The 27,872-nt window shown below is 31.4% G+C and overlaps 4 protein-coding genes and 1 pseudogene across 4 annotated transcripts; all 5 read left to right on the top strand.

Annotated features, from left to right (window-relative positions):
• The first annotated feature begins 3,509 nt into the window (after positions 1-3,509).
• LOC129314148 (uncharacterized) lies at positions 3,510-7,042 on the top strand. The gene is made up of 7 exons (XM_054957518.1): positions 3,510-3,674; positions 3,839-3,925; positions 4,014-4,253; positions 4,982-5,146; positions 5,329-5,382; positions 5,488-5,640; positions 6,677-7,042. Exons 1-7 carry the CDS (start codon positions 3,510-3,512, stop codon positions 7,040-7,042), a joined length of 1,230 nt encoding a protein of 409 aa, XP_054813493.1.
• A 2,432-nt stretch (positions 7,043-9,474) lies between these two features.
• On the top strand, positions 9,475-12,767 carry LOC129314147 (uncharacterized). Its single transcript, XM_054957517.1, has 7 exons — positions 9,475-9,582; positions 9,701-9,787; positions 9,884-10,123; positions 11,129-11,293; positions 11,439-11,492; positions 11,584-11,736; positions 12,384-12,767. Exons 1-7 carry the CDS (start codon positions 9,475-9,477, stop codon positions 12,765-12,767), a joined length of 1,191 nt encoding a protein of 396 aa, XP_054813492.1.
• A 1,849-nt stretch (positions 12,768-14,616) lies between these two features.
• Positions 14,617-18,932, top strand: LOC129314146 (uncharacterized). The gene is made up of 8 exons (XM_054957516.1): positions 14,617-14,826; positions 14,926-15,012; positions 15,113-15,323; positions 15,486-15,528; positions 16,344-16,509; positions 17,716-17,769; positions 17,877-18,029; positions 18,555-18,932. Exons 1-8 carry the CDS (start codon positions 14,617-14,619, stop codon positions 18,930-18,932), a joined length of 1,302 nt encoding a protein of 433 aa, XP_054813491.1.
• Positions 18,933-20,281: 1,349 nt separating this feature from the next.
• LOC129314145 (uncharacterized) lies at positions 20,282-23,695 on the top strand. The gene is made up of 7 exons (XM_054957515.1): positions 20,282-20,488; positions 20,682-20,768; positions 20,865-21,092; positions 21,820-21,981; positions 22,300-22,353; positions 22,482-22,634; positions 23,312-23,695. Exons 1-7 carry the CDS (start codon positions 20,282-20,284, stop codon positions 23,693-23,695), a joined length of 1,275 nt encoding a protein of 424 aa, XP_054813490.1.
• Positions 23,696-25,464: 1,769 nt separating this feature from the next.
• LOC129314144 (uncharacterized) lies at positions 25,465-27,872 on the top strand (annotated as a pseudogene).

Genomic DNA, 27,872 nt, shown 5'->3' with positions numbered 1-27,872 from the left:
ATTTAGATTATGTTAATTGTGTGTGTGTGTGTGTGACTTTTCTGCAATTATCGTATAATTAGCTATGTAATCTCGGTCTCCTTCTATAATAAAAAATTCTGGCTCCACCTCTAACGTGAAGCAATTTGTTTATCATCGAATCTCATACTCTGAATCCACGACACGTTTTCCCAAAAGCAATTTTTCAGGTCTCAGAAGTATTTTGGAGTCCTTCCTAACTCAATTCCATGTATTAATATTCAATGGCAAACAATAAGCTAGAACACTAGAACTCATTCATGTGTGTGTGTGTGTGATTGTTGAACCCACTTGATTATGCTGAGGAATATTGTATCCAAGGATTTGTAAAGAATGTTATTTACATACAAAGATCAATATGGAATGAATTGTTGTTAAAATTCAAAAAGATCTTTATTTTTTCATGAATGTAACTTATTATTAATCATTATCTGCGAATAACATTTTTCATATGTCCTTGAATGCAATTCTTCCATTATTCTACATTCTTCTATGCGAAAGGGGCAGAAAATGTCTATAGGTAGTACATGTCTTGGAGAAATTGTTACATGCTCTATATTTAAAACAAAATAAAAGTCACTTTTTTAATGTTGAAGACGCTGAAAATATCACATAATGATTGTAAACAAGGGGAAAAAAATAGAAGTTCATGAAAGCAAATCCATAATGCATTTCTTACACGCATTGACTCAAATTCATTCATACTTGAGAAATTTAATATTATTATGTGCGTATCTCTGCGTGATCACACAGCTTACAAGTCTGCAACTCAATAATTGACGTGAAAGACGCGTAGTAGCAGCGTGTACTGTGGTGCAAGTGAAGGTCAATGACCTTCAAATTCAATGAATCATCTCTCATTCATCATCTCAATCTACCATTAAATGATCAATACAATTCTCATTCTCTCTCAGCCTCAACAAGCTTTCCTAGCTCTTCTCTTTTCATTTGCATAAGTAAATTATTTCCTTTTTTTTTCACAATACTATCTGATTAGATTTGAATGTTGTTGAGCTAATTGAGATATCCCTTCCATTATATTTTTTTTTCTAACCACAGGGTTTGATTCTTAATCTTTTTTTCAATTGAAAAGAATGAGTGAGTTCAATTTTAGAGCTTACTATGGCCTGGTCAAGCCTATGGTTTAAACTTAATCTAAATGGGAATTGAGTTTTTTTCCACTGGACATAACCTTCAATTTAAAGCTGTAAAAATTAAGCCAGCCTGTGGGTTGTGGGCTGGCCATGGTAGGTTAAGATTTCCCCAACCTAATCCACCAATTTTCTTTCTAGGTTTTTTTACTTATATTTAAATTTTTTATTTTTTTCTTGTAAATGAAATCCAATTTTTTCCTTTGCAAATTAGTTATCCAAACACCAAGAAAATAATTTTAAAATTGTTAAAACATAACAACAACAACAACAACAACAACAACAACAACAACAACAACAAAGTCTCCAAATCTCCACAAACATAATACAAAAGTTTAATCCGAAGCATTTATTGGGTTGCTGCTCTACTATCTGTAATTGTATATATTATCACTCTAATTAAATAAAATCAAGCACACCAATTCTGCTTGAACCCTTTTTTTAATAATTTATTTATCTGACCAACATAAATTATTAAAAAAACATTAGTAACTCCTTGGGCAACACAAAGTTTAATAACAAGACCTTGCAATCAAATAGCTTCCTTACACCCTTAGTTGCTGCTATACACTCTATTTCAGTTGATGACAATGCAAAAATAGATTGGAGAGATGATTTCTAGCTAATAGATGAGGCACAAAGGGTGAAAATATAAGCAAAAAGAAACTTTCGTTTATCAAAATCATGACCATGATCAAAGTCAATAAAACCAACAACATTGTTAGAGACAGCCTTATTCTTGTCAAATACCAGAGCAACATTAGAAGTACCTTTCAAATACTGAAGGATCCATTTAATAGTATCCCAATGACCCTCTCCAAAATTGTGCATGTATCTGCTTACCACACTTATTGTATATACAAGATCAAGCCTGGTATATATACACCATATTGTACATAAGACTACCAATAACATTTGAATAGGGCTTCCACTACTCTTGCCTGCTTTTCCTCTCCCCTCATTCCTAGGCAATCACTCCCCATTAACATTGTATTGATTTTATTACCCTATGTTTGATTATGTTATATGATATAACAATGGGAAAAAAATTCTTTTGATGAACACTCACTTCATATGAATGTTGAATAAAATGCACAGGCTATATGCACACACAGAATGTGTTTAAGTGAAGAGATACTCGAAAGTGATAGATTCTAATATAATTAAAGGAACTTGAATACAAAATTTATTAAGGCTTGGCATGGATGGAGGGAAAAGTAGAAGGAAATAGGGATGAGAGAAAATTAGGAGAAGAAATTTTCAAAAATAGTGAATTTATATAATTTTTTTCACCATTTTTGGGATTTTTCCTTCCTCCCTATTTAATTCAATTAATAATAATTTTAGGTGTGTGAATATTAGAAGCATTGAAATCAAAGGATTTTACCAAGGTTATTGAGACAGCTTATTAAATCATTATTGAGCAATTGATCAGTCTTTATAAAATAATTTTGTTCCCTTGAGAGTTGAAAATTGAGATAATATTAATTCTCATTATAATAGTTATTTGGGCATCGGACTCCTATTGCTGCAAATTCCAAAACCTATATGAAGGTTGAGATATCTTCTAACTAAAGATGTCGACTTCAAACCCAAACTCAACCATTGGCCTACCAGAAAACACGATACCAAGCTATCTCCCCAAAAAAAAAAAAAAAGTTCAATCTCAAGCCCACCGTCTAGTCTATTATCAAATGTGATTTTAGATGCATCATTGCATTAATCGAAATGAGCTAGAAATCACATTTTGTGAATTATAAATTTAAAGCCCATGTAGATATATGTAATAGGGAACAACCTCATAGAAATTCAATTGAATTTCATTGTTCATAATTATAAATATCATAATAAATATATTTATTTCTTTTTTAATTTCTCATTCATCTATTCATCTATTTATTATTTTTAATTATTCAATTAAGGATATAATAAGAAGAGAAAGAAATGATACACTTAAAGGTTGATTGAACTACCATCCGTTTGATCTTAGCATTTGGCACATACAGAAAGCATAATTGAATGTAAAGGGGAGTGTATTGGAATAAAAATTATAAATGAGAAATAAATAAATTAGTTGTGTGGAAGAAAGGAATCAAATCCCCTTTATTGAGGGTCTGGAAATCCCTTTGATTTAAACATTAAAAATGTTCTTTATTTGTGGTTTTTTTAATCGTTGTTACCAGATTGATATTTGCAAGGAAATTAAATCTTATCAAGAATGAAGATAAAATAATTTCAGATTGTAATAACAAAAATCAGCCTATATATAAATTCCTGTGCCATCGTCTTGAATATCCACTGGAAAATTTTCCACAATAAAGGTTCTTGATATTTGTCACCATGGCGAACAAATTAACAAACAAAAAGACTAGGGTCACAAATGTGGTGTTCTGCTTCTTGTTGCTTTTTGTTCAAATGACAATGGCAGATCGAAGCCGCAAAGATGGTAGTTCTATTCAGAAGCTTTTGAAGAAGTTGAACAAACCAGCTGTTAAGAGTATTAAGGTAGATATATGCTTTGTGTGTGTGTGCGTGTGTGTGTGTGTGAAGCAAGCAAGTGAAGTTTTTTTTTTTAAGTCTTTTTGGCTTTTATTCAGAATTTGATATGAATATTGTGTGTTTTACAATTTATGATCGTCTGTGCTAACAATTTGTATGATTAAATCCAGAGTCCTGATGGAGATATAATCGACTGTGTTGATATTTTAAAACAGCCAGCTTTTGATCACCCAAAGCTTAAAAATCACAAAATTCGGGTCAGAGAATTTTGTTTTTGTTGTTTTACTTCTTCTCATTCAGATTTGAGGCCAGGAAACTAATTAATTATTTCCAATTTGATTGAAGATGAGGCCAAGTTCTTACCCAGAAGGGATGATCATTGAAGGAAGTAATAATGTGCCTTCAAAATCACCACCAATTGCTCAACTATGGCACCAAAGTGGAAGTTGTCCAGAAGGAACCATTCCTATTAGAAGAATAAGAAAAGAAGACATGTTGAGAGACAGATCTATCCGACAATTTGGAAAGAAGAATCTCCAGACCATTCGTCTACCCTCTGATGCTGGAGGTCAACGTGTCAACGAGGTATTACTAAGAGTCCAGCTTTAGAGGTGATGAGATTTGGACATTCTAGATTTAATTTTTTGTTTTGGGCAAAGACATTCTAGACTTAATTTGGACTATCCAAATTTAACATTTTCATTATACAAGTTTAAAAAATTTATTAAATCTGGGTGTGAAATGAATGGTGGTGATTTGGGCCACTTAAACATCATTATAGAGTTTAATTCCTAGACGTGTGAATGGAAATCATTACTAGGGAGAGAACAATCGTAAATGGTGATTCCTTTATAGACTAATCTCATGGCTACCGAATGTGAGAATACCCTATGAAACCAATAAAAAAATAAACAACTCATCACTAATCAGATTTAATCTAGATGGTCTAATTTAATATTAAAAATTTATAATTTTTATAAATTAACTATCCACATATTATTTGAACAGTCTAGACTTAGTATTAAATTTTTTTATAAAATTTATAAATTTTTATTTTGGCAAATAAAATATTAAAAATAAAGATAATCTTCTAACTAACAATTTAAAAAAATTATTTTGTTGAAAAAAATTACAAGTTGAAAATTGTAAATCTGATGAACACCGAAGCTAGAATCAACTGACCAAGTGTTGTCTCTAATAACTAAACGATAAGTTTTTAGTGTCTGTTTTCTGTTTTGTTCATTTGATGACTTGTTTTTCTTTTCTCTTTTTTTTTTTTTTTTTTTGCGTCTATGATTCTTTGGAATGTCCAGTATGCCTCGGTTTTTGTGAAAGGAGAAAAATATTATGGTGGCAAGGCAGCCATGAACGTTTGGAACCCTAAAGTTCAACAAGATGTCGAATGGAGTGTCTCTGCAATTTGGGTCGTAAATGATGTTGATAAAGAAAATCTCAATGCAATTGAAGTTGGATGGCAGGTATTATATATATATTGAAAAAATTACCCAACAGAAAAGCAAAATAAGTTAATAATTAGTGAACATATATATTATACAAATGTATTTTGACTTGCTCACCATGTTTTAAATATTTGTTTACGTTATTTGTCACTAGAAATCTTTCTCATTCTCTGTTTTATTTTTTAACTTTGGACAATTAGGTGAATCAGTATCTCTATGGGGATAATCGAACCAGACTTTTTACATTTTGGACTGTGAGTTCCAAGTTCTTAGCAGCCCTACATTTTTTTTCTTTTCTTTTTGTTCAATAAGTTTCTTTGTGTGTCGTTGATATTTTCTTAATGTTTTTTACATGACAGGATGATAATGATAAAAGTACAGGATGCTATGATCTTCGTTGTTCGGGCTTTGTTCAGCTTAATGCTGGAATCGCCGTGGGAAGCACCCTTGAACCCTTATCTGTCTACAATGACACAAATTCCCAATATGATATCCAGATCATGATCTGGAAGGTAACTATTGTTTTTTCTTTCAGAAAATGATAATTAAATCTTAAAAGAGGAAATTAATAACAGTTATGTCCTAAAAATTTTTTTAAAAAATAAATTGTCTTAAATTTTTTTAAAAATAAATTGTAAATATTGATTTAAATAATTGTAAATTTAAGAATTTTAATTTCAAATATAATATATATAAATTCTAAACGTAATAATAATTTTCATTTGTAATTGATATTGCAGTTCGTAAAGTGTATCTGAATTAATAATTGTAACTTAATTTTCAAATTCTTTTGGGACCTCACTGTCATTAATTTTCAGTAATAGGACTTTATTTTTTTTTCCAAGAATATATAGCTTCACCAATAAGAAAAAGACATCTATATATTTTCGATTACCTATATATAGAACATAAAATATATAAAATGCCACAATATTCATTGGTCATGAAATATAGTGCCACTTATTTCAAATTTCTTTGAAGGAATTTTTTTTCTTTTGGCTAAAGAAGGAATTAGAGTATAGTTCATGCATGACTCTTATTGGCAGTTTAGTCAGGCATAAAACTAACGAGTATATTTGACGCATCTTTATTTTATTCTAAAATTCCATTTTATAAAATCTATACAGTGTCAGCTTCTCTCTATGATTAATCGAAAAAAGAAAATATTTTCTTGATATTTCATCATCATCACATGATGGACTTGGGAGAATTGGATTCCTCCAGTCCATAAATATGAATAACTTTATCTATTATGATAACTAGAAATTTGTTCAATTCCCTGCTACATTATTGGGAATGGAAAGTGACCTTTTGGAAACTAAGGGGATAAGAGGGCAAGAGTAGGAAGAAGTATAATCTTAACTTCACATTTCAACACTTATAAGTCCTTCCTTTTATTTTATATTAGTCATTAAACCCAATTTTATTTGATGTATGTATATCTTTCCATATCGGTTTAAGTCCACTCAGACTTGAACAACCTAGCTAATAAAATTAAATATGTAATTGAAAATGTTGTATAAAAAGAATGATTATGATAATGAGCAGGATAAAAGCAATGGAGATTGGTGGATGCAATATGGAGATAAAGTTATGGGATATTGGTCATCGTCTCTGTTCACACACCTCTCAGATAGTGCAACATTCATACGTTGGGGAGGTCAAATAGTAAACTCAGCAACAAATGGACAACACAGCACAACACAAATGGGAAGTGGGCAATTTCCAAGAGAACATTTTGGGAAAGCCAGCTTTTTCAAGAACCTTAATGGTGATAACCAAATGGTCCCTGCTGATACCATTTTCAATCAGGTTGATCGTTCCACTTGCTATGATGTCCAAACTGGTCGTACTGATGGTTGGGGTAGATTCTTCTATTTTGGTGGCCCTGGCAGAAACCCTAATTGCCCATGATGTTGCTATTTTAACGCTTAGTGTATTTCTAGTTTTTAAGAAAATAAAGTGTTCAGCAGGTATTAAAACAAGCCAATATTAACGGGCAGGTAGATGTGTGCTCCCTCATGCCTATTGTACTCCATCCAATTCTTATATTATAAGGTGTCTTTTAGAAGAATTCTTAAGTTGGTCCTTAATTATATAACTCATCATATATTTTATATCTCTCTCTTTCTATTTTTAATAGGAGTAAAGTTGAAAGTTTTTTTCATTTTAAGACATTTAATGAATTAACCATCATTTCTTGATTCTAGTTATTAGTTAAGACACTTTAGGATAGGGACCGAAGGAAGTAAGTCACTTCAACCACCTCATTAAAATCAAGTAAAAGTAGTTAACTCATTAAATTTGTTGAACTCTTGTTTTGATGATTACAAAATAGAGAAAATTTTGTTTTACTGGAAAATTTAATGCTATTTATTGGCAATTAAGGGTAACTAAACTCACAGCCTTTAAACTCATAATTTCTATTTTCTTTTATGTTCTTATACCCAAAATATTTTGCCTATACCAATAGAAGCATGAATCTCCTAATATTCCAAGCTTTGATTCTTTGAGATTCTTTTTGAGTTAAGTACTCAATTTTTCTCAAAATCCTTCTTTTGCTAATTGAGAAAAATTTAAGTTGATTCGATCTCTCTTTCATTTATTTTGGACATTGAAACTTCTCAAATTCTTTTTATTCCTCTATACTGGTACGATGTTGTTTATACCGGTGCAACTCTCTCCATTCCCTTATTTCTTCACTTATACCCATACAATGGCATTTGTTCCGTTGAAGTTTGAGTTATACCAGTACTGAGTCTCTTCATACCGTTACAGTTCCCTTTGTTCCCTTATTTCATCATTTCTACCGATATAGTGGTATTTATTCCCTAAACTTTCTCTTTATACCCATGCTATCCTCTATTATGGTACAAACATCTTTGTTTGGGCGCAGTCATTCGTTCTAATATGGGTACAAACATACTTATTTGGACACAAACACTCTTATTAGGTTGAGAGACCATTTATTCCAGTATAGTGCGTCTCTAATAATTGTCTTTTAGTTTTTGCCTTCTCTCTCTCTCTATATTTAGGGGTATCGTTCCTTAACTCATCTCTTTTATTTTACAAAATTTGTTAAATTTTTATTTAGCCTAATTTACCCCCTCTCAGGCAACTTTACAATCTTAAAATTTAATAGTATTCCAATTTTACCCCTATTAAGAGATAAACACAATATTTGAGGAGTTATATAGAAAATTGGAAAATGTTAATCAATAATATTCTATGTGACTATATTAAAGACCAATAAATTCTTTTATGTCACCTGTAATAGACTAATTGGGACTGGAAAAAATATTACTCCCCTCATCCCAAATTATAAAACATTTTTAGATAAAATGTCACATACCAATAAAATTCATTAAATATATTTTACAATCTTACTTTTTCAAGACAAAAATTGAAACTTTTAAAAATGTCCTTCATTTAATACTCCATTAATAAAAAAATATTAAAGAGAGAGAATATATGGGAAGGATAATATTGAAAAAGTGTCATTAATAAAATTTTATTTTTATCAAAGTGTCTTATATTTTGGGACGTTAAATATTTTCTAAAAGTGTGTTATAATTTGAGATGAAGAGAGCACTTTATTTGCCTTATACTTGGGTAGTGCTCATCATCTAGTTTACTCTATATGTACAAGGTTCGTGATAAGTAATAAAATATTGAGAAAACTATAAGCATCATCTTGTAGAGATTTGCATAGAAAGTTGTCAAATATTAGACATTGACTGTTGAATTGATTTGAGTAAACAAAAATTGCAAATTTGTAAAAGGTTGATGCTTGATATATGGGATACAAAAATTCTGGTATTGTGCATTTCTCAAATATGCAATGGACCTCCTCGAATCTTTGCTCTTAACAAGAAATTATAAGTGTTGTCTTGAGTCTCTAGATAGGGGTATATTTCACAACAAAGAGGAGCAATGTGCATTGGTTCCATACATGCATGGATTCAAAATAATTCTATAAATAAGTAACATAGATGCATCAAGTGGAAGTACATGTACTGGGAAAAGAAGAAACTTTATAAATGACAAATATACGTGATACTTTATTAAATCAAAGATGATAATTAAAAATAGCACTTTCGTTGATTACAGAAAATGGGGAATAGAAAAATTTCTTGGGGCCAAATCCATATATAGGGTTGGGGTACATGAATATCACAAATTTAAAAAGTGTCTTTGTTTGCTGTTTACTATATAGAACAAATCAGCCTATATAGTTGTCATAAAGTCTTGGATATCCTTCAATGTAATGGAAGACGATCGAATTAGGAAATAAGATGATCTGGATAGCGAATGTGGTGCTCTACTTCTTGCTCTTTTCTGGGCAAATGACGATGGAAAATCGTGACACAATTGATATTGGTAATCATAGTCATAAACATGAAGTTGAGAAGCTTTTGATGAAGTTGAATAAACCAGCTGTTAAGTCCATTAAGGTAGGCAAATTATCTCTCCATGTTTGAAACACTAGTGGAGAGGAGAAATTATTGATGGGTTTTAGTACAATTTATGATAGTTTATGTTGATAATTTGTTTTTTCCCCTCTTAAACTAGAGCCCTGATGGAGATACTATCGATTGTGTTGCTATTCTAGATCAGCCAGCTTTTGATCATCCAAAACTCAAAAATCACAAAATTCAGGTGAAACAGTTTGCTTTTTATATTCTTTTAAGTTTTATTGATTAACCTCTTGTTCAGAATACTCAAACCAATGAATTATTTCATGTTTGAATGAAGATGAGGCCAAATTTTGGGCCACAGGATAATAAGATACTTGAAGAAAGTGAAATATCTTCGAAATCAAAGACAATCCATCAGCTATGGCACCACAGTGGAAGTTGCCCAGAGAGTACAATTCCTATAAGAAGAACGAGAGAAGATGATATATTGAGAGCAGGCTTTATCCAACGATTCGGAGAGAAGAATCTCAAGAACAATTTCATATCCCCAAGTGTTGGAGCTCAAGGTCACTATGAGGTACTTGTGTTATTATATTTTTATTTTTATGTTTTTTAAACATTTGTGTCGAGTAGTTTTTTGGAACAAGTTTTGAAAACAAACAATAAAAAGTCTTTTTTTAAAAAAATATGTGTGAAACATTATTCTAATAAATATATTTAAAGTGGTGAAATGAAAGTTGAACGGATTATTTACTTTAATATAATTGTCATTAATAAAAAAGTAATATTTTTTGCACTTTCTTTAAGTTTGCAAAACAAAAAAGTAACAAATGATCAAAAAATGATTTGATTTTTTAGGTTTCAAAACATATTTTAACTTTTTTATTTTTTAAAATGGTAAATAAAAACACATCTTTAAATAATCCCTTCGTCCCAAATTATAAGACATTCTTAGACAAAATCTCACATATCAATAAACCTCATTAAACACACTTAATAACCTTATATTTTCAAAACAAAAAAATAAACTTTCAAAAATATCCATAATTAATATATTGAAAAGAGAAGGAATGAAAATTAGCTATAAAGAGAGAAAGAGTAATACCCCCTCTGTCCCAAATTATAAGATACTTTTAGATAAAATCTCACATACCAGTAAACATCATTAAATATACTTAACAACCTTATCTTTCCAAAATAAAAATGTAAACTTTTCAAAATGCCCATCATTTAATACATTGAAAAGAGAAAGGATAGAAATTAATTATAGAGAGAGAAAGGGTAATATTAAAATTGATGCATTTAATAAAATTTTAATCTATCTAAAGTGTCTTATATTTTAGAATAGAAAAACTCCTTCCAAAGTGCCCTATAATTTGGGACGGAGGAAGTATTAGAATTGAAGCATTTAATGAAACCTTAATCTACCTAAAGTGTCTTATATTTCAAGACGGAAAAAATCTTTTAAAAATTTGGGACTGAAAGAGTAGAATTTTTTAATTTTTTTCAAAACAAAAAACTGTGCCATGGATTTTTGTGTTTTGTTTTGCTTTATTCGATGTGTTTAATTTTTCTTGTTTAGTATGCCTTGGTCTTTTTGAAAGGAAATAAATATTATGGAGCCAAGGGAACCATGAACGTCTGGAACCCTCGTGTTCAACAATCCCAAGAATTTAGTCTTTCAGCAATTCGGATTTTAAATGATGCTGATAGTGAAAATCTCGAAATTATTGAAGCTGGTTGGCAGGTATTCTTTTTGTTCCCCCCTACCTAACAGAAAAAGAAAAATTATTTAATCAAAAGAAAATATGTGTAACATATAAAATAAAACACGTTTTTGACTTCTCATGCCCCTATTACCTATTTGTCTATTATTTATTTTGGACATTTAGGTAAATCCAGAGCTATATGGGGATACTAACACCCGACTTTATACATTTTGGACTGTAAGTTCAAATTTTCTTAACAGCCCTAAATCTTGGTTTGTTCAAATCATTTTCTTCGTCATTGTTTTTTTTTATTATTTTAATTTGACAGAGTGATTCAAACGAGAATACTGGATGCTATGATCTTCTTTGTTCTGGCTTTGTTCAAGTAAATGCTGAAGTAGCTCTGGGAAGCAGCATCAAGCCCTTGTCTATATACAATGACATTAATTCCCAATATCAAATCACGATCACCATCTGGAAGGTACGATTTTTTAAGGGCTAGAATTCATTACTTCCCTCAAAGAAAAACACGTTCATGACATTAGTTATTAGGTAGTCTAAGTATAAGTGAACTAGAGTTGACATGAGAAGTCTCACATCAAATAAAATTTGATTTAATAACTAATATAGAATAAAGAGAAATAATTCATAAATTTGTGTCTTAAAATTTTGACTTAAGATTGTCTTTCCATTTCCGTCGCTTTTTGCCCATTTGTTCCGAATTCTACTGTTTTTTAGAAGTCCTATTTTGCAATATACAAGGCATTTTATATAATACTACCAATTATTACACATGTTTCTAATGAGAGGAAAGTAATTTTGATAAACTTCTATTGAAATTTAAAGTAAAAATACAGTAATTGCCTTTAGAATATTCTATAAAATACCCCACAACACAGGATTTCCACACAAAAAATTGCATTATAGTTGAAATTGAGCCTGTACGAAGACAATCTTGACACAACAACTTTTGAAGTTCCACCACCTGGGTTCGGATTCTTCTTGAATTCTGATATGAACTAATTTCTTTAGCTGCACGTGTTCCGTGGCCCTTGTATTAAAAACAAACAAACAAACAAACAAAGAAGCAGAGATGCAGTAATAATTGACAATTGTGATAATGAACAGGATAGAGGCAGCGGAGATTGGTGGATGCTACTTGGCAGTGATAAACTAATTGGATATTGGCCTTCCACTTTGTTCTCAAGTCTATCAGACAGTGTAACAGTGATAGAGTGGGGAGGTGAAGTACTAAACTCAGAAGCTAACGGACAACACTCAACAACACAAATGGGAAGTGGGCATTTTCCAGGAGAAGAATATGGAAAAGCTAGCTATTTCAAGGACATTAAATTTGTTAATGGTAACAACCAAATGTTGACAGCTGATAACGTTGTGTCTTATGTTGATCGTTCCAATTGCTACAATGTACTCCAACCTGCCTTTTCTGATAATGCTTGGGGCAGCCACTTCTATTTTGGGGGTCCAGGGAGAAACCCTAATTGCCCCTGATCATTAATTAGCTTCAGTAATACTCAAATATTTCAACAGATCATCAAACAATTAAGGTGGTGTTGTTTTTTGGTTTTTTATATTTAGTTTGTAATTAAAATTTAAGCTATCCAAAAAAATACCATTTGGTGGTGACGTATATGTTGTATGTGTGTCAAAAGTGTGTGTGTGTCAAAGTCCCACATTGACTAAAAGAAAGACTCTCCTAATGTATATATACTAAGAAATAAAGTGGGCCAGCAAAATAGACTTGGAGAAAAAGTGGTTTCGTGCACATGAGACAGGCCAACTCAGGGCAATCACAATTGAAATCAGTCGATTCACCCCCCCTACGCGCGAGTTCAAGAGGTAATGGGTTCTTTTTACCGGATTATTTTTACAAAATAAATAATTATTTTTGGCTTGCCGGAGAAAGTCAATTTTTTGCTGTCTGAAGTTTGAAATCAAATCAAGAATGTTTTTTGATCATTAACCAAATTAATTTTCTAAATATTTTGTCTTCCCAACATTTCCAGATAGGAGGTTAAATGCATTTTACGTTTGTGTAACCCCAACATTTCCAAACAAGTATTTAAATGATTTTTATGACAATGTAACTGAGCCTTTAATCCGGTGGTAACCCCCCAATGTTCATGTCCACCTTTGGGCTATATATAGCTATGGGTACAGACAGAGCGGTACAAGCCTCTTGAGTTTTCGGGGTTCTCTCCTCCCTCTGTCAATTCGTCTGTGTTTGTCTGTGTTTACATTTAGTCTCTGTTGTTCTGTTCCCTCGTTCCGCCGAGGAAGTGCTTGTTTAATCCTAAGAAACTGCCGGTCTCGGAAGGTGTGCCAGAATAGTTGTTAAGGACAGTGTCCTTCTGGGCATGACTCAAGCAATTCGTACCTCGCCATTTGCGTTTCTACCGGTGTCGCCAACAGTATATGTGATGGCGGCTTCTATGTAGATGAGAATGCGATATTAATTGATTTTTTACTTTTCTCTTTATTTCAATTCATGAATATCATTTTCTACTCCAGTTTAGAGCAAGAAAAGAAGATAAATAATCGAGTAGTCGCACTATCAATTTATTCGCCATGGGAAATTCATATCCAAATCTCTAATTTGACATTTTTCTCCATAAATAATATTTATAAGATTGTTTAATAATTTCCAATATATTCAACTCAGAAGCATGTATTTGTTGATTCCAGTTAATTAATTCGGATATCTATAGCCAACTTACATTGGGCATAGGATAATAGGATGACACAATATAGGTTGATTTCCTAGAATATAAATATAAATAATCCTGTAAATTATGGTATTTTCAACGATTTAATTACACAAATTTTAAGAGGAAACAAACAGGCTGTGATTTGATAAATTAATGGTTACAATGCAATATAAGATTATACCCTGCAGACTCCCATCGAAAATTATACAATGATAACAGAGATATAAGGAATTCAACTAAATATTCAAATCAAATCAAGTGCTCAATACAGAAACTGATTTTCGACATTAGGTTCGATCCCTTGAATTAATCACAACATATTTCAAATTTTCTTGTTCTTTCTGGAGATACCATGAAAGATGACCCCTTTATTATACCAAGCAGGGTCAATGAATATTATTGATTTACAACATTAAAACGTTTCTTTGTGTGGTTTTTTGCCATTGTCATAATTAACCTACTGGTTTATTTTACCAGGTAATTAAAATCTTGTCACAAAGTCAAGAACAATAAAATTATTTCAGATTCTAATAGTATGAATCATTCGATAAATTCCTGTACCGACTAGTCTTGAATATCCACTAGAGCATTTTCATATAGATGATTTTTTTCATAAGTCTTTCTCAGCTTCAATGGCATCAAGATTAGGAAATGGGAAGACTTGGGTAGCCAATATGGTGTTCTGCTTCTTCTTCTTCTTCTTCTTGTCTGTACACATGAATGCAGGTTTAGATACAGTCAACAACGCCACCAACAATGGCGTGCAAGGTTCTTCTAGTCAAAAGCTTGAGGTTGAGAATCTTTTGAAGAAGTTGAATAAACCGGCCGCTAAGTCTATTAAGGTATATATAGAATTCATCTTGCTTCTTATCCGCAGCTTTTAAGGATCATTTTACAACTTATGATCCTTTATGTTGTCAATTTGTATTTGCTAAAATCAGTGTCCTGATGGAGACATAATCGACTGCGTCTCTCTTCTGAAACAACCTGCTTTTGATCACCCAAAGCTCAGAAATCACAAAATCAAGGTGAATTTGACATTCATTTACTAATTAATTTGGCTTCTTATAATGTTCAGAATTCTGAAGCCGATCGATAATTAATCTGTTTTTTTTTTTTTAATTGAAGATGAGGCCAACTTTCCGACCAGAAGAAAAGACAATATCTGAAAACAGTAAAACGTCTTCAAGGTCAAAGCCATCAATTGTTCAGCCATGGCACCAAATCGGAAGTTGCCCAAAAGGAACCATTCCGATAAGAAGAACAAGAAAGGAGGACATACTGAGAGCAAGCTCTATCCAACAGTTTGGGAAGAAGAATCTCAAAACTGTCCCTTTACGTTCACATGCTGTTCGTCAAGGTTTCTACGAGGTATACACTTACGTCATCTCTTATCAAAAGTAGCTGCATGTATGGGGCCCGCATCTTTTTTTTTTTTTTTCTAGTTTTATTTATAAGTCAAGAGCTCATACATAATTCCGATGGGTTGAGATTATTTGAGCTTGCCCTGTAAAGTTAAGTCCGATCTTAACTTGTTCAGGCCGACCCAAAAAACTACATTGCTGATTTCTTTAATTCTTCAAAAAAAAAATCAATTTTAATTTTTAATTTAAAATTAATTATTTTTATATTATAAAAAATGTAAAATTTATTTTTGGGATATTTATAAAATGCAGAAGATTCAAAAAAATTTTAGGGTCTTAAAGTTTAAAATCAAGATTAAAATACATTTTAAATTTTTTTAGATATTTTATAGACTAAATAATAAAAATATAACAATGTAAATAATTTTTTAGAAAATATCTATAATAATATACTTAAATATATAGTCTCTTAGTATAAAAAAATAAAAATTTAAAGAATTAATTAATATTTAATATATTATATATTATTTAAAAATATTTTTAATTCTGATATTTAGGCAGAGCTCAAATTAAATTTGGACTTGGCTTGAATATCCAAATAGACCAAGCATTAAAAGAGTATGATTTTTCTAAGCCTAGTCCTAAATTATTTTTTTTGTACTTATTGAGGCTAGCCCAAATTATTGGCTTTTATTTTAGCATGTTTCACCCAAACTAAGAAAAACCTTAAATCTTAATAATTTTATCTAAAAATTCAACAATTTTCTAACTTCACCCCTATTAAATATACATACTTTAAAAATAAAATAATCTAACATTTAGAAACAAAAATAAATATGGATGTAGAAATCTTAGAGGTAACTTATAAGTAGCAACAAAACAAATTCTCTCTATGTGCCTTATAAATAAGATCAGAGGAATAATTACTTATGAGACCCACTACTACTCCACAACTTTTTTCTCGTTTCATGATTCTTTGATGGTTTTTGGTGGATCCAGGATGCTGTAGTTTATGTGGATGGAGAAAAATATTATGGAGGCAAAGCAACTATTAACGTGTGGCAGCCTTCTGTGGAGAAGGATGAGTGGAGTTTCTCTCAGATTTGGGCTATAAATGATGCTGATATTAAAAATCTCGATACCATTGAAGCTGGTTGGCAGGTAATTATAGGATTTTTTGGCTTTTGATTTAATTAGTCCTAAATATTATTAGTAACTGCATCCAATCTCTAAAAAAATTCCAATTGTGTCGAATTTTCTCTTTTTGGAATGGAATATTTACAGAATCTCCATGAATAGGACCAAACCTTATTCCATAGTATTTATATAGGATTCATCTTTCTTATTCTTAAGCAAGTCCCCGAGAGTGCTTAGTTGATCCATGATTTATGTTTCGTCTTTTGTTTCCTTTTCGTTTGTTTCGAGAGATATATCAATCAATTCCTATTCTTTTTCTATTGATTCTTTTCCGATGTCTCATTCTCTTGTGTCTGCCTTTTTTTTCTTTCCCATAATACCCCTATTTATTGGAAAGTTTTTATTTCTGCTATTATATCTTAATCAATAATCATTAAATAGCCTTTGTAATTTTGGAGAAGTGTTACAAATTCTCTATCTCTTATTAATCACAAATAACCAAGTTACCTACTTCTATTGGTTTCCACTCAAAGAAATTCTGCACCACATGATCATGTTTTATCAAATAATATTGCATCAATTCAATCAAATAAAATGTTATGTGTGATTTTTTTAATGATTTCATTTTTTAAATAAAGTGCTTATTTAATTTTTTACCTTTCCTCTCTCTATCACCAATAATGACAAAATTAATTTATATTTATAGCCATATGACTGGACATGTTTTTATTGGACAAGGCATGAATAACATGATATATAAAAAATCATGTTTAGGATCAGGAAGGGTGTAAAAGTTGGAGTACTCATAAACTTAAGCTTTTGAATTAAAATATGACGCATGCCAATTCTATTGAAAACGTTATTTGGAGCTCCAAAATTAGGTTCGAGGAAACCAAAAAAAAAAAAGCAAAATAATTAATCATAATGAAGAAAAAATGCAAACTTATAAAACTCACTTTTGAAATTATCTTATATTCTTGAAGATTCATTCACATCATTTATTAATATTATACTCCTGAGATTACATCTTGGCGTTTAGCAATAATCATTTCAAATAACAGTTACATATGTGTATTTTACTTTGTTATGTATTGTATCAAAGACCATTATACTTTTTAAAAAAAATAAATATTTCCAAGCATTAGCTAATTTTAGTGTTTGAATATTTCTTAATGTCCCTTCGTATCTATCTCATTCTCTATTTCTCTATTCTTTAATATTGAAAATTAGGTGTATCCAGAGCTGTATGGGGATAATACGACCAGACTTTTTACATACTGGACTGTGAGTTCAAATGCCTTTGCAATCAGATCTTTTTTTTTTTTTTTGTTCCTTCCAATAATTTTCTTCATCATTTTTATTTTGTTAATGTTTTTAATACTACATGACAGAGTGATTCATATAAGAGTACTGGATGTTATAATCTTTTTTGTTCTGGATTTGTTCAACTTGATGCTGGAATCGCTGTGGGAGGACGAATCTTACCAATATCTGTCTATGGTCACTCTAATTCCCAATATGATATCACTATCATGATATGGAAGGTACTTTTTTTTAATATCAACAATATTATATATACAACTTCGCCCTTTTAAAAAAAAATTCATGATGTATAGTAAATCAAAATGTACATGTTAATTATTATAGGAAAAACTGTATATATTTAGCTTTACATAAGTATAAAGGTGTTTGTTTCCAATTAAATCAAGACATGTTGATTTTTTATATATTATTTATTCTATGACAAACTCTTTTTTATCAATATTATTAACATTAATTAAAGGTAAAAGAATAAATTGGACACTAAACTATAGGTCCAAAGCATCTAGAACCATAAATTCATTTTTGGTATAATATTCCCTTCAACTTTTGAAAATAATACAATCTAACCCCTACTATTAATAAAAATTAACTTTTGACTGTTTATACAGGACTGTTCTTACTAATGATGGTCTCACAGACATCTCAAGGATACATTTGACATTTTTAATGAACATAATTCATATTCTATGACTCTAAACTACTCAAGATCCTACAATAAGCTAATTCTATTATTTGGTAATGAGTAGGATAAAAGCAACGGAGACTGGTGGTTGGAATTTGGCGATAAAGTTATAGGATATTGGCCTTCCTCTCTGTTCCCACGCCTATCTGATAGTGCAACATACATACAATATGGAGGTGAAGTGGTAAACAGAAAACCTAATGGCCAACACACCACAACGCAAATGGGAAGTGGGCATTTTCCTTCAGAAGATTTTGGAATAGCTAGCTATTTCAACAATATTAAATTCATTAATTCCCAAAACCAACTCATGCCTCTTGATTACTTGGTCCCTGTCAATGATTATTCCAATTGCTATGATCTCAAATATGACCATGATGATAATGGTTGGGGCAACTTCTTCTTTTATGGAGGACCTGGTAGAAACCCTAATTGCCCATGATCAATCACTTGGCAGATTATATATATGTATAAAAATAAATGGACGAAAAGGTATCTATCTTACGTATATGTTTTCTTGTTTGCATGTTTATCCGTTGATATAACATATTTTGTAATTTAATATTCAAATTGTCTATTAAACATGTTGCTGCTCCTCTAGGAATTTTTTTTATTCATCGGTTTAAAATAATGTGTTAATTTATATCAATCTATTATATCATTGGTTTAAAATAACGCTTGACCTTATATATTTTAGAAATCCTAAAAATTAAATGCAAATATCTTAGAATAATATAAAAGATATCAATAAGTGAAGAGATTATTATAGGAATTAAAACAAAATATTCATATATCTTCAACGTTCTGATCTTCATTTTCTTGCGCCATCTCAGGGTTTAGATATCAGGTTTCATCCCTAAAATCAATCATATAAAAAAAATAGAATGCCAAGGAAAAGTAATAAGTAATACTTAATCGAAGAACCTTCATCTCCTTTATAACTCAATAATGCTTGAATCAAAATTAAAATGTAATATTTGATACTATGTCGTCGCTACTAAAAACAAATTAAAGTTCCAACTCAAATCTTACGGGGATATCGTAGGAAAGTAAGATTAAATTTTTTTTTATTGGGATATAACAAAGAAAAATGTTGAACCTATGTTTTTTATTCTAAAATGTAAAAAAAAATTGTAGAAATAATCAATTAATATTGATATATTGTTTTTTCTTCCTCCTAATGGATATTTTTCTTACTTTTTGCAAAGGTAATAAAAAGTTCAATGTTTCCTATTCAACTTAGAGTTAGGAGAGAAAGGAATGGCAGAATTCAAGAGGTGGTCGTATTATTAGCCATTTGATTTGAGGTTAAGAGCCCACACAACTCATCACTTAGCATGCAAGAACGAATCTATATGTAATATAAAAATCAAACTCCTAAAAACTTTACTCATAATATGACTCATTGTTTAAACTTCGTATTGATCTCACTAGTTGAGAGTCTAACATATTACAAAGAAAAATAATCAAGAGTGAAAATAAGAGTATAGTAAATATTCGATATATTCCTTTCTTTTGGGGAAATAGGAAGGACATGGCCCCTTTATTATACGAAGCAGGGGCAAATGAATCTCATTGATTACAACATTAAAATGTTTCTTTATGCGTTTTGTTGTCGTTTTTATAACCAGATTCATTTTCCCAGGTAAAATCTTGTCACAAAGATCAAGGGCCATAAAATAATTTCAGATTCTAATAACATGAACGATCCTATAAATTTCTGTGCCATCATGTTTTAAATATTTACGCATCATTTTCATTGAGATGATTGTTTCATATTTCTCAGCTTCAATGGCAGCAAAATTGATACATGGGAAGACTTATTGGGTAGCCAATGTGGTGGTGTTCTTCTCGTTTTGTGTACACATGACGCACGCGGGTCTAGACACAGTCAACAACGCCACCACCAACAATGGCGTGGAAGGTACTTTTGGTCAGAAACTCGAGATCGAGAAGCTTTTGAAGAAGTTGAATAAACAAGCCGTTAAGTCTATTAAGGTATTTATAGAATTCATCTTCATGTTTCTTATCCCCATGTTTCAAACATCGGGGGTTAAAAAGTTACCTCTCTATCTCCATATAGTATTTCACTTTTTGGGGGTCTGGTTTGTTGATAATGATATTTGAAATTACTTGAGGATTCTACAACTTATGATCCTTTGTTTTGTCAATTTGTATTTGCCAAAACCAGAGTCCTGATGGAGATATAATTGACTGTGTTTCTATTCTAAATCAACCTGCTTTTGATCACCCGAAACTCCAAAATCACAAAATTAAGGTGAATTTGAGATTCATTTGATTTAATTTGGCTTCTTAATTATTGCTTAGAATTTTGAAGCAAATTAACCATTTTTTTCATATGATATGATTGAAGATGAGGCCAACTTTCCGACCAGAAGAAAAGACAATATCTGAAAACAGCAAAATGTCTTCAATTGTTCAGCCATGGCACCAAATTGGAAGTTGCCCAAAAGGAACCATTCCGATAAGAAGAACAAGAAAGGAGGACATATTACGAGCAAGGACTATCCAACAATTTGGGAAGAAGAATCTCAAAACTGTCCGTCTACGCTCATATGTTGCTGGTCAAGGTGGCCACGAGGTACTTGTGTTGTCTCTTACCCTACCTAAATGAGATTTTTTTTTTTTTTACCTCATTAATCTATATTTATGTATTGTTTTCATCCATATATACACACAAGGATGGAGGTTATTTGTAAATATCTATGTGGCTATTCTTTGACCAATAAGACATATCCTAAACCTGATGATCTCACAGAATTCACCTCATAGTCATCACTTAAGCTTTCCGTTTATCCAAAACTAAACATCTAGTGCAAGCCGTTATTATCCTTTCACTTTTGCAACAGTGAGTGAGACATATTTACTTTGACCGACCCCTCATAGAAAAAAGTTGTTCTTGCCAGAGTCCCTTTTTTTTTTTTCAAGCACAAGCAATAGGCTCCATCATCTGCATAAATTATCTCCCTCGATGTATTGAGAACAAAAGGTAGATCTTTCCCAACTAATTGTTACATGCACAAGGGTTGAAAATCAAACCCCCTATCACTTGCTTAAGTAACGAACCTTTACCACTCACCTCCATTTTAGTTGGTTGTCAATGTCCCTTTTTGAAATCCTTTCGCTCACAAAATGAATTTAGAAAGTCCATTCAGGAAGAGATTAACCAAAAAAAAATGCAGCTGTTTGTGGGGCCCACAACTTATTATTAGAACCCACTACTGCACTTTTTTCCTCTATCTCTAATTTCACAGTTTTTATGATGTATTTTACTTTTTTGTTTTCTGTGATGGTTTTGGAGGATTCAGTATGCTTCAGTTTTTGTGAAAGGAGGAAAATATTATGGAGGCAAAGCAACTATGAGCATATGGGAGCCTACTGTTCTAAAGGATGAGTATAGTATCTCTCAAATTTGGGTTATAAGTGATGCTGACAGTCAAAATCTCAATACTATTGAAGCTGGTTGGCAGGTATTCTGTAATCCTTTTGTAGAAAAAAAATGAAAAATAATCACAATTAAAAAGTGTGGGTGTGTGAACATATAAAACTCGCTTTTGACTTTCGGATCATATGCGTAATTAAGTGCACGTGTGTGTACATAAGAAGATTCTTTCACATTATTTATAATCATACTTCCTAATAACATTTACATATTCCCATTTTACTTTGTTATGTATTCTCGATCTTCATATTTTCTAAAAACAGCTATTTTAGTGTTTGAAATTTCTCTATGTGGCTTCCTATATTTATCTCACTCTATGTCGCTATTCTTTAATTTGTCCAATTAGGTGCATCCACAGCTATATGGAGATGACGCGACCAGACTTTTTACGTACTGGACTGTGAGCTCAAATTCCTCAGCAATCATATATATATATATATATATATAGATATATATATATATATATATATTCTTCTAATCATTTTCTTCATCATTTTTATTTTCTTAATTTTTTTTAATATATGACAGAGTGATTCATATAAAAGTACCGGATGTTATGATCTTCTTTGTTCTGGATTTGTTCAACTTGATACTGGAATAGCCGTGGGAGGACGCATCACACCATTATCTGTCTATGGTGATGCTAATTCCCAATATGGGATCACCATCATGATCTGGAAGGTACTGATGAAATGGAAACAATATATACATATATATACAAGCTTCACTAAATGAAGAAACTTTCATGATATATAGTGAATCAAAATGTACAGACATTAATCAGTTTTAAATCCTATATATATATATAGAATCTTTGAGATTGTTAATATATGTTGTAGTAGCTACTTGGGACCATGCAGCAACCTCACGCTTAAAGAGCTTTTGCAATGCTATATACTTTTAAATTACTCTCAAGCATATCAATAATTATAATTAACAAGACATGATTATTCATTATTGTAGATTACATCTATGCAAACATCTCTTGTTATTAGAAAAATGTGATATGTCTAATTCTGTGTATTATTGGTAAAGTGATAACCCTTCAATCCATAATATGGGGCATTTTTTAGAAGAACATTGTTTGGTCAAAAATATAAGACATCAGGTGTTTTTTATATTGTTTTAACTATGTTTTAACTTTCATTTATTATTTCTTTTGAAAAAGATGTTCATTAGAATTTCAATTGTTAGTATTAAAGGCACTTATATAGGGCATTTATAATGAGGGTATAATTTAAAAAAAAAAGATCAAAGTTTCAACTATGTCTTTTTTTTCCTTTAAGAATCATGAAGCAGTTGGCAATGCTCTATACTGTGGACCAAAAATAGTATTAATTATATATGATAATGAGCAGGATGTTAGCAATGGAGACTGGTGGATGCAATACGGCGATAAAGTTATGGGATATTGGGACTCCTCCCTGTTCTCACACCTCTTTGATAGTGCAACAGCGATACAGTTGGGAGGTGAAGTACTAAACTCAGAATCTGATAGTCAACACACCACAACACAGATGGGAAGTGGGCATTTCCCTGCAGAAGGTTTTGGGAAAGCAAGCTACTTCAACAACATTAAATATATTAATGGCCAAAACCAACTTGTTCCTGCTGGTAACTTGGTCCCTTACATTGATCATTCCAATTGTTACGATCTCCGAACTGACCATAATGATGACTGGGGCAACTTCTTCTATTATGGGGGACCTGGTCATATCAGTTTGATGTTTGCAAATGTGTAAGGTCTTATTCAAACTAGACCAGATGTGGTTCCTGCGTTGCATGGGTGCATGTATCTAGATTATTATAAGCTTGTGTTTTGCATAGATGTCTCTTATACAGTGGTTTAATTTGTATGATCCCACAAGCATGAGACCCACTTATATATCGGAATTAAAATGCTACTGTTCATAAGGCACAGACTCTTCCCTATAAAAATTGTATAATGATTGATTGATTGATGAATGCTGATTGATGTATCAAAATAAAATGGATGAGGCTGAAAGGCAACAATAAGCTCAAGATTTGCTTAAATTGTTTTGCTCATATTGTGTCATGAACTCAAGATTTACTCAAAACACAACTTGAACTATCTTGATGACAATCCCAATCCAAATGTTTGTTTGAAAAACAAATAAAAAAGAAAAAAGGCTACACAATTACTCGAATATAGAAATAAGGGAGCATAATGAAGTGGCAGCACATTATTGCAAAAATAAGGAGAAACTCTACCCTCACAAGGACAATGGCCAAAGGGAAAAGAGACGAGGTTCTTCACAATAATATTCACACCTTCTACCATGAAGCCACTCTCATAATGCAACCCTATGTCTCACCTTCCGATGACTTTGATCTCTTTGATCTCTCGGCCCATTCCATCCAAACCCATATTTTTCTCGTGGCCCAACTTGCTAAAGCATTGTATCATGACAATGCTTTGTAGTCATTCCTCTTATATATCACGTGCAGATCTAGCCTCTCCATTTAAATTTTTAGTTTTGAGCAAGTGTGTTGTCACTCATACAGTTTCCACGGTGTATGTAAATCTTAAGTAGGAGATTTTATTTCATTTTTGTATATTTGAAAGTTGTAGATTTGATTTTGTATATTTGTATATCTAAATTTTGATTATATATATTATGTTTAATCAGATTTTCTTATTTTTTTTAAAAAAATGGGGGTTTGCCCTTTTACATGTAAGAAAAGTAGAAATTAACTTTAATTTTTTTAACCCCTTTTTGTCAGTGCGCGTTAATCTGTTTTTTTACAAACAAAAAGTGTTGATTCTATCTACTTTTATGAGAATAAAAAGAAAAGGCTACAACATGGCAAATCAAGTTTCAAATCCTCATTAGAAAAGGTTCCCATATTTAGTACTCGACCATACCTTAAATAGGATTACCTACTACATAGGCAAATGCCTATGAGTGATTAATAAATAAAAACAAAAGTTTAAAAAAAAATCAACTTTGGAATTCTATCTATTCAGATCCATTTATGGTGGTCAAATAAAAAAAATCATACTCATAGTAATTTCCATAATATATATATATATATATATATATCTCAAGCATAAATTAATTGACCGTTTTCTGTTAACACAGGATGAAAAGAAGCTTAAAATAGAGGGGAAAATTAATGTCTGGTAACTCTTGCATTATTACCGTTTTACTAAACTTATTAGTGATTATTATAAGTAAATGAAACCTCAAAACATATCCTTTGGGTCGGTTTTCATTGTAATTAACCCAGATATGCATCATGCCATCGAAATCTCGTAACAAAATGGACAGTAAAGTAATTTAACATTTAACAAACGGTGACACGAAGTCCCTATAAATTCTTGTAACCCCAAATCTTGTACATTGCATTCATATAAGAATTCTCGTATTCATTTATTCTTCTGATATTTCTTACCTTCAATAATTAATTAATGGCGGTAAAATTAGGAAATGAGAGGACTTGGGTAGCGAAATTTATATTTTGTTTCTTGTTTTCTGTACCCATTTCCATGGCAGGCCGAGACTTTGGTAATGCTAGTTCTACTCAGAATCTCGAGGTTGACCAGATTTTGAAGAACTTGAATAAACCAGCTGTCAAGTCTATTCAGGTACACAACAACTTCAATGAGCCAATTTTAACCAACTGGTGGATTTATTTTCAACTTTAAATACTTTAATTATGTGTTTCAACTTGGTGCAACTTAAAATTGTAGAGTCCTGATGGAGATATAATTGACTGTGTTGATATATTAAAACAACCAGCTTTTGATCATCCAAAACTTAAAAACCACAAAATTCGGGTAAGAAAACTTCCTTCTTATGCTTTACTTTCTCTGATTCATTATTTTGATTCTAGCAAGACAATTAATTATTTCTCATCTTGCCTATAAGATGAGGCCAAGTTCTTACCCAGAAGGGATGATAATTGAAGAAAGTGACAATGTATCTTCAAATAAGTCAATGCCTATTCCTCAAGTATGGCACCAAAGTGGAAGTTGTCCAGAGGGAACCATTCCTATAAGAAGGACAAGAGAGGAAGACATATTGAGGGTTGGAAAGAAGAATCCCAAGAACATCCCTTTAACATCAGATTTGCCAGGTCAAGGTAGCCATGAGGTACTTGTGTTATCTCTTCACCCAAAAACGAGAAGCTTTGGGCTTGTTTGAACTATTTTGTAAACTACTCCCTCTAGTTATGTTTATAAGTTGGAGAGAGAATATTTTTTTCCATCATAGTGACAAATCACATCATTGATTTTTAATAGAGGTAAAGTTAAAAATTTGTTAAATATTTAGATAGAATTAATGAGTGCAAAGTTTTTTTTTTTATTCTAATAAAACATATTAGAAGTGACTTATAAATAAATTAAACTAGAAGGATACTTTTTAAAAATAATTTTTGAAAACAAAAGACAAAAAAAAATATGATTGATTATGTTAATCTGAAAATAACTTTAAAATTAAAAAATGGCTAATAAAAATAATCAGTAGTGGTTAATGGTGGCAGCCTATTATATATAGTAGCTTGTAATAGCTAATGACGGTGTCCAATAATCAAATGTAATATGCTATGAAAACAAACAAAACAGTTCCAAGATGTTTCTATTTATAAAACACAAAAAAACAGAACAAATTTAAAAATATTTAACTCTATAACATTATTTTTTAATTTTAAAATCAGAAATTAAACCGGCCATTTAATTTGCATGTTTCGTTTTACTCATTTGAGCTTTCTTATTTTGGTTTGACGGGTTTGGCATTCTAGTATGCAATGGCTTTTGCGAAAGGTGATAGATATTATGGAGCGAGGGCAGCCATGAACGTTTGGAAGCCTATTGTTCAACAAAACGATGAATTTAGTATCTCTCAAATTTGGGTCATAAATAATGATGACAGTCAAAATCTCAACACTATTGAAGCTGGTTGGATGGTATTATTTGTGTTCAAGCGTGTCTAAATATTTCTCTAATTAAGTTTTGTCTCTATATATCATCAATTGTATCTTATTCCCCATATCTCTTTCCCAAAACTCAAACAATTAGGTGAGTCCACAATTATTTGGAGACTCTCGCACCAGACTATTCACATACTGGACTGTAAGTTCAAATTTCTTTGCAACCCTACATTTTGTTTCTTCAAAAATCATACTCTAATGCAATGTTCAGTAGGTAAAAAAATATTTTCTAAAAAGAAAATAGAATCACGTTTCCTTTTTAAAAAACAATTTTCCATTTACCAAACATCGCCTTAATTATTGTTATTTTCTCAATTTTGTTATACGACAGAGTGATTCGTATAGAGACACTGGATGTTACAATCTCCTATGCTCTGGTTTTGTTCAACTCAACGCCGGAGTAGCTGTAGGATCCACCATCCGGCCATTATCTTCCTATGGTAATGCTAATTCCCAATATGAAATCAAGATCCTTATATGGAAGGTACCAATTTTTTGTAACGTTTTCGGTTATATTGCATGATTATGTTAATACATTACTTGTGAATAGTACGACTTGTTACTGATATGATATGATAATGGGCAGGATAAGCTCAACGGAGACTGGTGGATGCAATACGGTGACCATAAAGTTATGGGATATTGGCCGTCGTCTATATTCACACACCTCTCTGGCAGTGCATCTTTGATAGAGTGGGGAGGTGAAATAATAAACTCAAAGTCTAATGGACAACACACAACAACACAAATGGGAAGTGGGCATTTTCCTGGAGAAGGTTATGGGAAGGCAAGCTATTTCAACAACGTTAAAATTGTTAATGACAAAAATCAAATGGTGCCTCCTACTAACATTTTGCCTTACGTTGATCATTCCAATTGCTACTCTCTCCAAATCGGCTCTTCTCGTCGTTGGGGCACCTACTTCTATTATGGGGTCCTGGTAGAAACCCCAGTTGCCCTTGA

Source organism: Prosopis cineraria, unplaced genomic scaffold (genome assembly GCF_029017545.1).
Source record: "Prosopis cineraria cultivar Desert tree isolate PC_DT_omini unplaced genomic scaffold, ASM2901754v1 PC6, whole genome shotgun sequence".
Taxonomy (NCBI): domain Eukaryota; kingdom Viridiplantae; phylum Streptophyta; class Magnoliopsida; order Fabales; family Fabaceae; genus Prosopis; species Prosopis cineraria.
The sequence above is the reverse complement of the archived record's forward strand: the minus strand, read 5'-3'. Positions and strand labels throughout refer to the sequence as shown.